General features: G+C 45.5%; 4 protein-coding genes across 4 annotated transcripts in view; 3 read left to right on the top strand and 1 right to left on the bottom strand.

The window, feature by feature from the left end:
* pdhx (pyruvate dehydrogenase complex component X) overlaps positions 1–3,417 on the bottom strand; it is a 17,813-nt gene extending 14,396 nt beyond the window's left edge. The window contains 3 exon segments of the mRNA XM_058766952.1: positions 458–718; positions 781–946; positions 1,518–3,417. Coding sequence (XP_058622935.1) covers positions 458–629 — 172 coding nt within the window. The 5' untranslated portion in view covers positions 630–718; positions 781–946; positions 1,518–3,417.
* chmp1a (charged multivesicular body protein 1A) lies at positions 930–5,938 on the top strand. The gene is made up of 7 exons (XM_058766955.1): positions 930–1,065; positions 1,401–1,420; positions 1,521–1,598; positions 3,446–3,592; positions 3,674–3,802; positions 3,877–4,070; positions 5,002–5,938. The coding sequence occupies exons 1-7, from the start codon at positions 1,059–1,061 to the stop codon at positions 5,021–5,023; spliced, it is 597 nt and encodes a 198-aa protein (XP_058622938.1). The 5' UTR covers positions 930–1,058; the 3' UTR covers positions 5,024–5,938.
* Positions 5,939–6,070: 132 nt separating this feature from the next.
* On the top strand, positions 6,071–9,496 carry slc10a3 (solute carrier family 10 member 3). Its single transcript, XM_058766954.1, has one exon. The coding sequence runs from the start codon at positions 7,474–7,476 to the stop codon at positions 8,794–8,796; it is 1,323 nt and encodes a 440-aa protein (XP_058622937.1). The 5' UTR covers positions 6,071–7,473; the 3' UTR covers positions 8,797–9,496.
* A 1,615-nt stretch (positions 9,497–11,111) lies between these two features.
* The window catches only part of LOC131534220 (Fanconi anemia group A protein), a 55,446-nt gene continuing 51,557 nt past the window's right edge, over positions 11,112–15,000 (top strand). Inside the window, exons 1-2 of the mRNA XM_058766956.1 lie at positions 11,112–11,474; positions 11,560–11,675. Of these exons, the coding sequence (XP_058622939.1) occupies positions 11,411–11,474; positions 11,560–11,675 (180 nt within the window). The 5' untranslated portion in view covers positions 11,112–11,410. The remainder of the gene's footprint in view (positions 11,475–11,559; positions 11,676–15,000) is intronic.

Raw genomic sequence — 15,000 nt, 5'->3', positions numbered from 1 at the left:
TAACCTGAGTGACCACATGATCAATGACTGGACCCAGGTCAGATATGACAATGTCCTCACTGTGTGTGTGTGTGTGTGTGTGTGTGTGTAATAGACTCAGTGCAATTTTCAAGTTGTCATCAAAATAATAAGAATAAGATTAATAATAAAAAGAAATAATAAAAAATGAAGAACTACTCAATCTAATAAATGTGAGATCAAATCATTGATTTGTAAACAGCAGCATACATGACAGCACACAACAATCAACAAAAGCCATCATAACTGTCAAAATCATAAGTGTCATCATGCTTTCTTGGACTATTACAATCAGTAAGTCAAGTGTTATGAATATGGAGATCATTCATCGGATCAGTACTGCGCACACAGCGCTGTTCTGAGGTAAACTGTGCTGTAATAAATAAATGAGTGCTGCCACATTAATGCCCTTCCGCCGATCTGACACAGAAACACTCACCGCAGACCGACGGCGACAGGAAGAAGTGTCTGAAGCCGCTTCCGGTCCGGCCCGCTGTCCACGGACGCTTGCTCTGCGGTATTAGTCTGTTCTGAACGGTCAGATTGTTGTGTTTTATGGCTCTCAGAGCGATGCAGACGCCCCTCCGCCCGAGTCTGATGGAGGCCGCCATCGCTGTGCCCTTCTCCCGCAGCGCCTTCTTCTCTCCGCCGCTGATGGGGATTCGCACACTAGCGCCGCCTGCTGGACTGCTGTATGAAGCTGAGAGAAAGGACTTGATGAAATAAATGGAAAGTTTACAGGAAAGTCAGTAAAGAATATACCTTAATGTGGCAGGAGTGGACAAAGTAATAGATGCTCGCACCGTGTGGTCACTGGAGAATGTGGAGGTTCACTAGCTCCAGAAGATGGCGGTAGTGACGCCTCCAGAATGCAATCCGCCAACGAAGAAGAAGCAGCGCGTGACGTCACGGGGACGTCAGTGCGCAGCTAAACCCGGAAGAGAGAGAGAAGCGCGAGCGGAGACACATAAACAAACAAATCGAGCTGAAAAACATCAAAATAACTCAGCAGAGCTTGTAAAAGCGCAGTGGACATTAACATGGACGGTAGGAACACTCTCACTCGATGTCTCTTACACACGCCGTGTTATTACTGACTTCATTATGGATGTCATTTGATCAGTTTTTCTGAGATGAATCATGATCATACGCGTTCATAAATATGAACAGATATGCTGTGTCATCTTCATTACATTGATTAGACGGGGTCACATTAACGCTTGTTGACAGGCTGGTGTAGTGTAATTACTTTATTACTGTTATCAATAGACTTTGAGGGCTGTTGTGTGAATATAAACACGTAAGGCTACAGGCGTCTTATGTTCATGAGTTGTGATCATGTGAGCTGAATTATTGATTACTGGTGTGTTTCTCTCACACAGACACACTCTTCCAGCTGAAGGTGACTATATATTTCTGTCTTCCCCTCACTACGGATGCCCTACTGATGGTAGACTCCTCTGATCTGTGACTCTTGTGTTATATCTTGTCTTTCTCACCAGTTCACGTCGAAGCAGCTGGAGCGGCTGGCCAAAAAGGCAGAGAAGGACTCCAAAACCGAGCAAGCCAAAGTGAAGAAGGTAGGGCCGCAGATGAGTGATGTCATGTGACCGTGATGTCAGCGAGCGCAAGCCCATGAGCACTTGCTGTGAAGATATCTGACACGCCTCTGTTTGAAGAGCCCACAATTTGTGTTTTAATTTCAGAGCTCACTGTTAATGTTGAATCATATAATCACATCCCAAGCTGAACCGTCAGTCCTGGTTCACGCGTTCATGGGTCACTGACAAAAAGGGGTTGGCAAGATGAGAAATTCAAAAATATTTTAAAAACTTGTTTTAAAAGCATGCATCAGGTATTTTAAAATGTACACAGCGTGTTTATGTTGATTTTAGGTAGTTAAAAATGACATATGTACCATTTTTTACAAAAGTTAAGACTGAATGTATGAAAATGTCAAATGGTGTAACCGCCAAAGAGTGAGAAATATTAAATATTTGCTCCTGAAGCAAATCAATGCACTTTTGTAAGAAAAAATATCCGTCTGGAGCACTTTTTTATGATGGATGGATGCAGTTTATTGGACTTCTATTGGACTATTGAATATCACCCATTCACTGCCATTATAATGCTTGGAAGAGCCAGAACATGTTTTTTAATATAATGCTGATTGGATTCGTCTGAAAGAAGACAGTCATATGCACCTTGAATGGCTTGAAGGCGAGTAAATCAGGTGGTAATTTACATTCTTGGGTGAACTGTCCCTTTAAAATTTAAGTGAATGGAATAGAAATATGCATTAAAGCTAGCCTTCAAAAACACTAATGTTGTACAATATAATTATTTTATTCTAGACTTACAGAGCTTTAATAATAAAGTTGTAGAGAAAGAACCATTTTCTCAAAAAATATAATATTTAACACTTGAAAATAGTTGAAAATTGTAGGTTATTTATTTATTTATCTGTAATCAGCATCATAAACTAGTGATATTTGACTAAATTGGCCCCTAACAGACAGGCTTGTAATAGGAGTCAAATGGTGTAACTGGTTACATCACTTGACGTTTCCATTTAAAATGAAATTTGACCGGCATTATCATGGACACCTATGTAAGTACATGGCCTTGGTGGGAATATTTCAAATGTCATTTTTAAAGTTAATATTCATTTTCATAATAATGATGAATTATCAATGTATTTCTGAGGTCATACCATTTGACATACCTATACCTAAGAATACCTGACCATACCCTAAAAATGTCAAATTATTTCACATTTATCTCCTTTGCATGCAGCAGTTAGTATCACCAGAGGTCCTTCTCCGTGATATAATTTCCTGTCCAAAATATTAACAAAATGGCTCCTTGAATGATGGTTACATTCCTAACCCTTGACACTCAAGGAATTCGACTTGACTCCCATAATTCCCCAAATTAATTATAATATTCAGAACAATGGTGCTCCATTTACTTTTATTTACTATTAAATGATCTGGTGTTTTATTGAGAATTTCACCTTTTTTAAACATGATCAATGTTTTGGTGCAAGGTTTTCATTTAGTTAACAGAAGTTAATTGATCAAGAAAATCTATTTATGACATTATTTTTGACAGCATCCTCATTTTACAGCATTTTTACACAAGTGCCTAAAACCTTTAACAGTACTGTAGCTTTGCAGGTAGCTTTCTTGAAGCGTCTTGGAGACATCAATTACAATTAATGGCAAAATGAATGTTTGGAAACGTAAACTGATATTTCCTACTGACACACTACAGCAAAAGATAGAAATAACTGCCTTAAAACCATTCTTTAGCTGCTGAAAATACTAGTGTTCTGATCATTTTGGCCACCACTGTATAAGAAGTTAATTTGTTTACCTGGTGTGTGTTTGTGTGTGTGTGTGTGTGTGTGTGTGTGTGTCTGCAGGCGCTCCAGCAGAAGAATGTGGAGTGTGCGCGTGTGTACGCAGAGAATGCCATTCGCAAGAAGAACGAGGGTCTGAACTGGCTGCGTATGGCGTCTCGCGTGGACGCTGTGGCCTCCAAGGTCCAGACGGCTGTGACCATGAAGGGGGTGAGACGACGACTGTGTCCTGATTGTTATGATCAGCATCCCTGAGAACTGATCAGTCTTAATCCCGCTTTGTTCCTGAAGGTGGCGAAGAACATGACGCAGGTGACTAAGGCTCTGGACAAGGCTCTGAACTCCATGGACCTGCAGAAGGTGTCGGCCGTCATGGACAAGTTCGAGACGCAGGTGCAGAATCTGGACGTGCACACCTCGGTGAGTTCTCCGATCCTTCAGAGCCTTGTTCTGGTGAGCGAGTGGTCTCTGAGCGCTCGTGTCTGTGTGTGCAGGTGATGGAGGACTCCATGAGCTCGGCCACCACGCTGAGCACGCCGCAGGAGCAGGTGGACGATCTGATCCTGCAGATCGCCGAGGAGAGCGGCCTGGAGGTGGAGGACCAGCTGAGCCAGCTGCCCGCCGGAGCCTCGTCGCTGGGAGAGACGTCCACGCGCTCGCAGGAGAAGGAGGACCTGCTCTCCAGACGGTACACTGAACCACTCACAACACTTCAGCCGGACCTTTCACAGCTTTGAAGTAGGGGTGTGCGATAGATATCATTGTAGAGCAAAAACCTACAGAGCACATTACGTGATGAAGTCTAGTAGGTTAGACCAGTGCGTGCGCGCCGTTCTCTCGCTGCGTGGTTCAGTCTGTTAGAACGCATTTAGAACGATCACAAAATTCAAGATATGGGGCAGAAAATGTATGCATTTATATCATTTCATATAGTTAATATCACACAAAGAGTGCTGTTTTTTTCTCTCCAAAAATCAGCATGATTACAAATGTGATATTGATTTTATATAACAGTTCAATAAACAGGAAGTTAATATTAAGAGACTTGCGTTTTAGACACTATATTGCCTGTTTTTGCTGTATTTCACCAACAAAAATAACTCCAAACACAGTCACAGCGCTGTTTTGCGTCTCTGAGCAACATGACGGTGTTTCGTTCCTGCATGAATCGACCGTTTAAATGATTCGGTTCACTCGCAGTGACTCGCTGCCAGCTGCTGGCGGTTCTAAATACACATTTAAAGTATCTTTAAATTTTTTTAAATAATTTCAAATATCAGTTATGTTTAATAGATGATGCACACTTTTAGAAAAAAAAATTCCTTTATGATGGTAAAAATGCCCATAAAAGGTAAAAATCTGTTTAAACTTATTGGAAAAGATAATTTCCATCACTGCTGTGAACTGAACACCACACAGAATATGAAGAATATCAGAAACTTTAGGAGTCAGCTGTCCACGGCAGCACAATATGGTCTGATTATCATAATCGATAAAATCCCAGGAAATATGGAGAGATGTTTGTCAGGATCGCTCCGCCTGCTCTGAAGCTGTGGAGTGATGTTTCCTCTGGTTTGTTGTGATTCACTCGATTCACTGATGTTGATGTTGTGTTGCAGGTTGGCAGCTTTACGTAACTGATGGCGTTCAGACTTTTCCTGCGTGGAGGACTCTATCAGGCCGCTGATTTTTATAACCCAGTCCATTTATGCACATTATCTCCCACACTTTATGATGAACACAAGCACTGTCTCTCCTTCAGCTCTTTATTTCTCTGTGTCTCTATCATCAAACGTGACTGTGTCTGTGGAAAGAGCACAAGTCATTTCTCCTCTTTATTTCTGGACGCTGCTCTCCGCGGGGCTTCTTGGGTTTTGCTCATCGTCTTGGCTGGCACTGTGTTTGCATATTTATTTAAGGCTGACAGAGACAGATCCGTTGATAAGGTTAATGTTAGCAGCGCTCGTGGTGTTTGCCTTGCCACTGAGCACGTGTGTGAGGAGGTGCTTCTTGCGTTCAGTGCCTCCGTCAGACTACGAGAGTCTACATATAAACACACACACACCATAATGAATGGAAATCTTCTTTGGCTCCTGCTGCAGTCGCGGTGTAGGGTTAGAGCACTTTCTCCGGTGCAGTTATCATGTAAATAAATAGTTCTGACACAGATCTTCTTTGGCATGTTCCAGTGCCGCTGCTCTCATTCTTAGGCATTTTAGTCTGTTAAATAACATCTGACATGATGATGTTCATCTCTGATGGATCCTCGGAGTCTGATTCTGAGCTCGTATGGACAGAAGACCAGATTACAGACACTCGTTACCATCCAGAGTACAACACCACCGGTTTACACCCATTTAAAGCATGGGATGGTATACAGTTATCGTAGATGATTGAGAATGAAGATGAAATAAGAGAGTTTTATTTGGATATGCCTCTTCTAGTTATTCATGCAGTAAATAACTAGATGTTAGACATGTTCCACTACACATACATGCTTTATTACGTTACTGTATGTTCATTGAATGCAAGTACATAATAAATTTTCTGATCTTTCTTGTCTGAATGTTTGTATTTGTTCTTATCACTCAATAAAACTGTATGCTTTTTGAAAGAAGTCTCTTCTGCTCACCAAAGGCTTCATTTATTCAAACAAAATACATGAAAACAGTAATATTGTGAAATATTAGTATAATTTAAAGTAGCTGAAATATCTGTTAAACTGTAATGTATTTCTGTGATGCGCAGCTGTATTTTCAGCATCATTACTGCAGTCTTCAGTGTCACATGATCTTCAGAAATCATAATAATATACGGATTTGCTGCTTTAAAAAAACATTCCTGATTATTAATATTCATTTTTTAACTTAATAATTATCACGCTACATGTTATCATGTAGTAATGTGTTGATTCATTTAGACAGGTGACGCCACTTCTACATTTAAGAGACGTCGAGTGTCATTTACAAACATGTCAACATACTGGTAAAAGTTACGCAATATGAGGGTAAATGTCAACATGGACATAAAGCAGCTCAGTAACATATGAAGATAATATCAGTCGTCGAATGGCAGATCAGTTATCAGGGCCGCAGACATTGGTTTCTATAGTATTTCTGTAATATTTTGAAGTATATTAACATATTTTGTCGAATATAAAGAGTCGAAATGAAACATTACGGAAGTAAAATCAGCGCGATTGTGTGCGGTTGGTCCACAGCCGGCCTCCGTAGTGTCGGTGTGACGCGCCGGGAGTTTCCGTGTTTCTGAAGAGTGTCACCGAGCGGCGGTGATGTCTGTCCCGGGACACACACGCGGTGCTCCTGCGGGGGGCGCAGTGCTGCTCACACCGGCCTTTCCTTCACTCTACCGCATTCAAACATCAAACCGCATTCGTGCTTCACCGGAAACATTTCTGCACTGAAATTATCATTGTTTAAATGCGCCAATTTCAAGGATTGTTACCTGACACACGAACGCAAACCCGCTGCTGCGGTTTCTCTGAAAAACGCGAATAAAACGCCTCGACCTGTAATCAGAAGCCGCTGTGATTGGTCCATCCGTGCAGCGTTGAGTAAAGAAACGGGTACCACGTGACCGACGCCGACACCCTGTCGTTTCAGCTACGGTTTGGACAGTAATTTACACGCGAGTAAAGACGGAAATAAACTTCTGTATTGGAATTACGCAGTTTAGAGTTGAAATATGAACATTATTCCTTAAACCCATCGTACGCGACCAATCAGAGACGGCGGCCGCGCTACGAAGCCCCGCCCACTGTCAAACCCCAGTTTCCGCTCTCGCGCTTCCCGCGTTTCTGCAGGGAGTCGCCCGTAGTAACCGCCCGAGCTGCTCAGACCGGATTCACGAGAGCAAAATAAAGCCACAGAAAATGAGATATATTAATCAGCACACGCGGAAACACCGTCTCTGAACTGCTCGCGCTGGATATTTGTGGGCGGTATCGAGGAGCTCCGTCATGAGATGACTGTGAACCTGATCACGGAGGACCATGACTGGATCGGTAAGGATTTAAAGATGCTGTTATCAGTGTGAGGAGGAATATATCAGCGGCAGCGGCGGCTGGAGACATGAAGACAGCGCTCATCTTGAGCTGTCTGCTGTTCATCGCTCGAGCAGAAGAGCCCCAGAAGCCCGTGCAGTACCTGCGCATCGGAGACGGCTCCTCGCAGGAGTTCGAGTTCCCCCAGAACACCCGCGGCGTGATCGTCATCTCCAGCCGGTACGGCGGCCCCGGGGCCCGCAGGGGCCGCGAGAGCCTCAAGCAAACGCTCCGCGTGAGCTCTCTGGAGCCGGACGTCATCTCCATCCTGAATGTGAGCGACGGCGGAGCCGCCAGCAGCTACGTCATCAGCATCCGCTCCGGCGGGCCGGGCACGGCACCGCTGCTCCTCCAGCTGCTGGACCTGGCCCGGGGCCCGGAGCCGCTGCTGATCGAGGAGCGCAGGGACTACTCCATCCGGGTGGCGCCGGGTGGGGACGACTCCGTGGGCCACGTCCTCGGGCTGTCGCACTTCTCGGAGAGCCCGGTGCTGTTCGCCCTGCTGCCGCTCATCTTCATCAACAAGTGTGCGTTCGGCTGCAAGCTGGAGGTGGAGGTGCTGCGGGGCCTGCTGCGGAGCCCGGGGCCGCTGCTGCTGGGCGTGCTGGGCCAGTTCCTCATCATGCCGCTGTATGCGTACGGACTGTCCCGTCTGGCGGCGCTGCCCAAGCCGCTGGCGCTGGGGCTGGTCATCACCTGCTCGGCCCCGGGCGGCGGCGGGGGGTATCTCTACAGCCTGCTGCTGGGGGGAGACGTCACCCTGGCCATCAGCATGACCCTCGTCTCCACCGTGGTGGCGGCCGCAGCCATGCCGCTGTCCTCGGCGCTCTACGGCTGGCTCCTGGGGGTCCACGCCGCGCTCCACGTGCCCTTCCTCAAGATCCTGGGCACGCTGCTCTTCATCGCCATCCCTCTCTCGCTGGGCGTGCTGGTGAAGCTGCGTCTGCCGGCCGTCTCCAGCGTGCTGCTCGCCCTCATCCGCCCCTGCAGCCTGGCGCTCATGGTGGGGGGCATCTTCATGGCCTACCAGATGGGCTCGTCCATCCTGGCGCAGGTGCGGGCCCCGGTGGTGGCGGCGGGCGTGACGGTGCCGGTCTTCGGGCTGCTGGCGGGGCTGGGTTTGGGGCGTCTGGCCGGGCTGCCGCTGGCGCAGGGGAAGACGGTGGGCATCGAGGTGGGGGTGCAGAACAGTCTCCTGGCGCTGGCCGTCATGCAGCTGTCCTTCCAGCGGGCCGAGGCCGACTACGCCTCGCAGGCGCCCTTCATCGTGGCCCTCAGCAGCACCTCGGAGATGCTCCTGCTGGTGCTCGCTCACGCCGCCCAGCGCCGCCTGTGCCTGACCGCTGCCTGACCGCGGCTCTCGCCCAGCGCTGACACTGCCACTGTTCCTGTCTTACTACCAAAGGCCTTCGCTCCCTCTGGCCGCTTTGATTTCAGCCTCTTTTTTAAATCAGATTTTAATTGACACGCGTATTACGACGACAGTGTTTACGGGAGATATGAGATATTTTTCTAAGTAATTTTGCGGTATGTTATTTTGTAATTCAGACGGTTGGTTTGTATCTTGTTTACAGCTGACGTGTGGCTGAGATGTTGTGTGATGATGGTGATTGTTGATGTGATTGAACCGTGCGCTCAAACAATGGTGATTAAATGCTTTTTGACAAGACAAAAGAAAGAGTGTCTTTCAGTATTATTAACAGCACTATGAGCTTTGCTAGCGATTTCTCTCAAATCAAAGTCTACCTGTTTCAGATTCATCTTATAGTGATGAAGATTTTATTCTTATCAGCATCCGAACAGACTGTGAGCTGCTGACCCTTGTCCTGAGTTCAGTTCAGTGAACTAGAGATATGTTTATCTTCAGTGTTTGCGTGCGAGCAAAGCTCATCTTAGCAGAACTGGGCCAGACCGACGAGACAGAGTACAGTTCTTCTTAACTGCTGTTTTCTTCTTTTTTTAACTTGAGAATAAAGTTGGGAATATTTTGTATTCCTTAAGAATGTACTTCATCTTGTTTATTTATTATAATTATTAATCGCATCCAAAATAAAAGTTCTTGTTTACATAATATATGTGTGTGTGCTGTATATATTTATTTTGTATATATATATAAATACACACATACAGCATGTATTTTGAAAATGTTTACGTTTATACAATTATATATTTAATATATAAACAACATATTTTTCTTAAATATATACATGCATGTGTGTGTATTGATATACACATAATAAACATACACAGTGCACACGCATATATTATGTAAACTTATTTTGGATGCGATTTATCACGATTAATCATTTGACAGCACTAATTATATATAAAATATAAATATAAAATGAAGAAGAATTTAAGTTCCTAACAAATATGTCCTTAAAAAATCTTAAAGCTAGAATAACCAGCTTGTCTTGATGGTGTCTCATGATTCGTCTGCTGAAGGTGAGGCGGTGAATGACGCAGAGACAACGAAGCTTCTCTTCTTAACCAGCAAAATATGCTCTTAACAAAACATCTGAGGACTTCTCAAGACTTTTTCAGGAATTGCACTCTTTTTGATGAAGAGTTTCATGAATCTGAAAAGGTTTTTTAAGCTTCAGTTTTTTCTGAACTGGAAAACAGGCAAATATTGACATTCAGTTGTTACAGATGCAGTTCTGCTTTCATGAGTGTGCTGGAATCACACTAAACTATACTCCAGGAGCGCGTGTGACTCTGAATGTGGTGGGTCAGCGTGTAATAGCATGAGCAGTTTTGTGTTTGGGATCATGGACCCGCTCAGTCGTTCATCCAGCGCTCATGTCTCGTCTTGGCCTCATGTTTCAGCACATCACGACTCACATCTTCTACGGGAGGAGCAGTTTACTCATGTCTGTCTCAGTCTAAACTCACATGATTCATCTGTCTGTGGAACAATCAGTGGTCAGTTAAAAATCAGACCTCTGGAGTTTGGATGAAGTCCTTTTTGCAGCTTGAAACTGTGGGGCATTGACTGCATTTTATAAAGAGTGTGTTGCACAGAAGAAAGACAATCACACAGGTTTGGACAGATGTTAAGAGGAGTAAATGATGGCAGAACAGTGATGTTTGCTCTTTCTTCGGCTGGTTTACAGGCGGGGACTTAGTTTATTATATTGATTGAATTTCTCCATCAGTGCATCGGCAGAAAAAGATGCTCTTTGCTCCTAATGGATGCATTTATTGTAATGCATCACAAACCTTTGAAATGCTCTCAAGTTTAATGTCACTTTAATGCTAATGTGATAGCAGTTATTTTAATGATTAACAGGAAAAGCCTGAAGCTTCATAGGAACAGAAACTCAACACGCACTTGGTTTTAGTTGTTTATGTTAATAAGAATATTATCTTAGATAAACAGGGCTATATTGCAGTGTGAACATGACATATCCCCCACGGCCACTCCTTTAAGTTAAATAAGTATTTCATCAGAACTGTATTTGAACCTAATTTAATGAACGAGATTTTTGATCGTCTTACAAATCACGTTAAATGTGTTTTTTTAAATCCTTATTGCCTGATTCACCCTTATGGAAAAGAAACTAAATTATACAAATACTAATAATAAAACACAAACTTGTTGATGATTATTGTAAATAATATGAGTTGATCTCCGCCTCACGCTCCACACGTTCATATTTGAGCTTATATTTGGGGGCGTGGCACAGAGGCTCAGAGAAGCGTAGCGACGATCGCTCCGTGACGCCTTTGATTGGCCGACAACAGCGGCGCCCATAACGATTGGCCGATGTCCGTTCACTCCGAACCAATGAAAACACTCGCAGTAAAAGCCTGTTGCTGGTGATAGGTTGCTTTCGGTTTCTCGCGACCAGTGAAAACTCCTTCATGCAGCGCGCGGGTTTGCGGCGGATGAAGTTCACGCGCGAAATGTTACTGTGTCGTGTTTTATAGTTTAATTCTTGGTTGAGTTTAATAATCGCAGCATGTTGAGCGCGACATCAGACGCAGAAGTGTCAGCTCGCTCCGCCTCTGTCGCATCGCTTCTGGGTGAGACTGACGAACCTTATTCCTGTAAAGTTATCTCCATCCGCTGCTTCTGTTACTCCGCTCAGAGACTGCTGTGTTTGTTTAGCGCGCAGAACCATAAAGAGAGCCAGAGATGAAGAGACCGAGAAACACCTGCAGGAGTCCTGTGTGAGTCTGCTGCTGAGACACCAGAACACCTCCGAGCTGCTGCTGGAGATCACAGTGAGTCCCCTCACTCACACTCACACACTCACACTCACACACACTCACACACACACACACACACACACACACACACACTTGCAGGAGTCCTGTGTGAGTCTGCTGCTGAGACACCAGAACACCTCCGAGCTGCTGCTGGAGATCACAGTGAGTCCGTCTCACACACACACACACACACACACACACACACACACACACACACACACACACACACACACACACACACACACACACACACACACACCTGCAGGAGTCCTGTGTGAGTCTGCTGCTGAGACACCAGAACACCTCCGAGCTGCTGCTGGAGATCACAGTGAGTCCCACACACACACACACACACACACACACACACACACACACTCACACACACACACACACACACACACACACTCACACTCTCACACTCACACACACACACACACACACACACACACACACACACACACACACACACACACACACACACCTGCAGGAGTCCTGTGTGAGTCTGCTGCTGAGACACCAGAACACCTCCGAGCTGCTGCTGGAGATCACAGTGAGTCCCGTCACACACACACTCACTCACTCACTCACTCACACACACACACACACACACACACACACACTCACCTGCAGGAGTCCTGTGTGAGTCTGCTGCTGAGACACCAGAACACCTCCGAGCTGCTGCTGGAGATCACAGTGAGTCCGTCTCACACACACACACACACACACACACACACACACCTGCAGGAGTCCTGTGAGTCTGCTGCTGAGACACCAGAACACCTCCGAGCTGCTGCTGGAGATCACAGTGAGTCCCCTCACACACACACACACACACACACACACACACACACACACACACACACACACACACACACACACACACCTGCAGGAGTCCTGTGAGTCTGCTGCTGAGACACCAGAACACCTCCGAGCTGCTGCTGGAGATCACAGTGAGTCCGTCTCACACACACACACACACACACACACACACACCTGCAGGAGTCCTGTGTGAGTCTGCTGCTGAGACACCAGAACACCTCCGAGCTGCTGCTGGAGATCACAGTGAGTCCCTCACACACACACACACACACACACACACACACACACCTGCAGGAGTCCTGTGTGAGTCTGCTGCTGAGACACCAGAACACCTCCGAGCTGCTGCTGGAGATCACAGTGAGTCCTCACACACACACACACACACCACACACACACACACTCACACACACACACACACACACACACACACACACACACACTTGCAGGAGTCCTGTGTGAGTCTGCTGCTGAGACACCAGAACACCTCCGAGCTGCTGCTGGAGATCACAGTGAGTCCTCACACACACACACACACACACACACACACACACACACACACACACACACACACACACACACACACACACCTGCAGGAGTCCTGTGAGTCTGCTGCTGAGACACCAGAACACCTCCGAGCTGCTGCTGGAGATCACAGTGAGTCCCGACACACACACACACACACACACACACACACACACACACACACACACACACACACACACACACACACACACACACACACACACACACACACACACACTCTCTCTGTTCTGAGTGCCATTGACAACAGCAGCTGCACTCAGGGTCAGACATGAACTCATCATGTCTGAAAAGCACCGTCTTTCAGATGAGACGTTAAACCGAGGTGCTGACTCTGTGGTCATTATAAATCCCATGGCACTTCTCGTAAAGAGTAGGGGTGTAACCCCGGTGTCCTGGCCAGATTCCCTCCACTGGCCCTCATCAATCATGGCCTCCCAATAATCCCCATCCACTGGACGCCTCTCTCCTCTCCACCTGCAGCTGGTGTGTGGTCAGCTCTGTGGCTGCCGTCGCATCATCCATGCCCCCACGTGATTGTAAAGCGCTTTGGATGTACAGCAATAAACAAAGCGCTATATAAATGCACCATTCATTCATTATCCATTAAGAGGCAATATTTGCCCCCTAGAACTGATTTCTGTGTGTGATGTTTATAATTGCCTTATTAATGGCATCTCTCCAGAAGCAGCTGAAGACCCAGCACTTCTGATCCACCCCACACGTACAAACCAGGCGTTTTCAGACCCGTCCTGGAGCCGTTCCCTCATCAAACACACCTGAAGTGTGTGTGTCTGACCAGAGAGACCTACCAAATGTGCAGTGCTGCGGCTCCAGGCCTTGTTCAGACTGTCAGCAAACATAGGATTTTATTAGTTTCTTACAATCGTTAGGACACATTTCTCAATACTAGTCACTTTTTCAAAACTCTTCACACAGTTCTAATCATCTTTCAACTTGACACATCAGTTTGTCACATTCAAAATGCACTAAAACTACCAAAACACTTCATTAATGTCTCAAATAAACTCATTCTTCCATAACTCTAGCAAAGGTTTTCAGCAAACAGACTCACTTTATCACTCATAACACAACAGGTATGTTTGCTTCAGGAAAATGTCTTCACAAAACAAGAATGACACTCTGCTGTTTATAATTCACTGCAGTATGTTACATGCTCCGTGTTTAAACTGCAGTGCAAGATTATTCCTAAGTTTTCCCCTTTTGTAATGAAAGTCAAAGACTAACACTTGTGAAGATGTTCAGCTACTTTGATAGCATTTGATTTTTTACGTTCAGAATATTTCTCTATATGATATTACTGTAGAAATGTTGCAAACTCATTTCTGTACTGTGCTTGGTTTTGAACTTGAAGCAAGTTGGCTTGTATAGCACATACAGTTTTGGTGCTTTGTGTCGAAGTGAGAAAAGCATTGATGATGTGGTCAGTGAATGCACTTTGTGCCACAGCAGTGATAGATGGTCCACGGTTTAGCCACAGACACTGATGTTGTGCTCGCGGTGTGAAGCGTTCTGGAAAAGTGACCTAAGTATTGAGAAATGCGTCCTGGTGATGATAGAAAACTGTAGATGTATCCAGACTAATAAATAAATGTGAAACCCTGATCGGACTGACGAGGGCTGCGTTCCACTTCACTGTTAGACAGCCTCAGGGACCTGATACGGACAGACCCTCGAGGTCAACAGAGTCTGCTTCATATAGACCACTGACGTCGTCGCAGATTGTTTAATATCCCCACCCCAAACACCTCTATACTATAGACATGATTTGATTTGAAATGATTAAATCAGCCCAAGCACACGATCCAGTTCAGACTCCTGCAGCGTAAACACGACGGGGGAAGTTAGTGAGGGAAGGGCGTAACAATGAACGGGGCACTAGACGGGAAGCAAGTCAACACAAGCCCAATAACGTAACCGTAGTTTTGCACAGCCATAAAAAATGTAGTTTAATAGTAAT

This window comes from Onychostoma macrolepis, chromosome 25, assembly GCF_012432095.1.
Source record: "Onychostoma macrolepis isolate SWU-2019 chromosome 25, ASM1243209v1, whole genome shotgun sequence".
Taxonomy (NCBI): domain Eukaryota; kingdom Metazoa; phylum Chordata; class Actinopteri; order Cypriniformes; family Cyprinidae; genus Onychostoma; species Onychostoma macrolepis.
Note: the sequence above shows the minus strand (reverse complement) of the source record. Positions and strands in the feature narration are given on the sequence as shown.

Excerpts from the sequence above, each read along its gene's own strand:
- chmp1a (XM_058766955.1), top strand. Across the intron at positions 1,421-1,520 it reads ACACACTCTTCCAGCTGAAG|TTCACGTCGAAGCAGCTGGA; the intron begins GTGACTATATAT and ends CTTTCTCACCAG. Across the intron at positions 3,593-3,673 it reads CGGCTGTGACCATGAAGGGG|GTGGCGAAGAACATGACGCA; the intron begins GTGAGACGACGA and ends TTGTTCCTGAAG.
- slc10a3 (XM_058766954.1), top strand. The coding sequence starts at position 7,474 with ATGAAGACAGCGCTCATCTTGAGCTGTCTGCTGTTCATCGCTCGAGCA.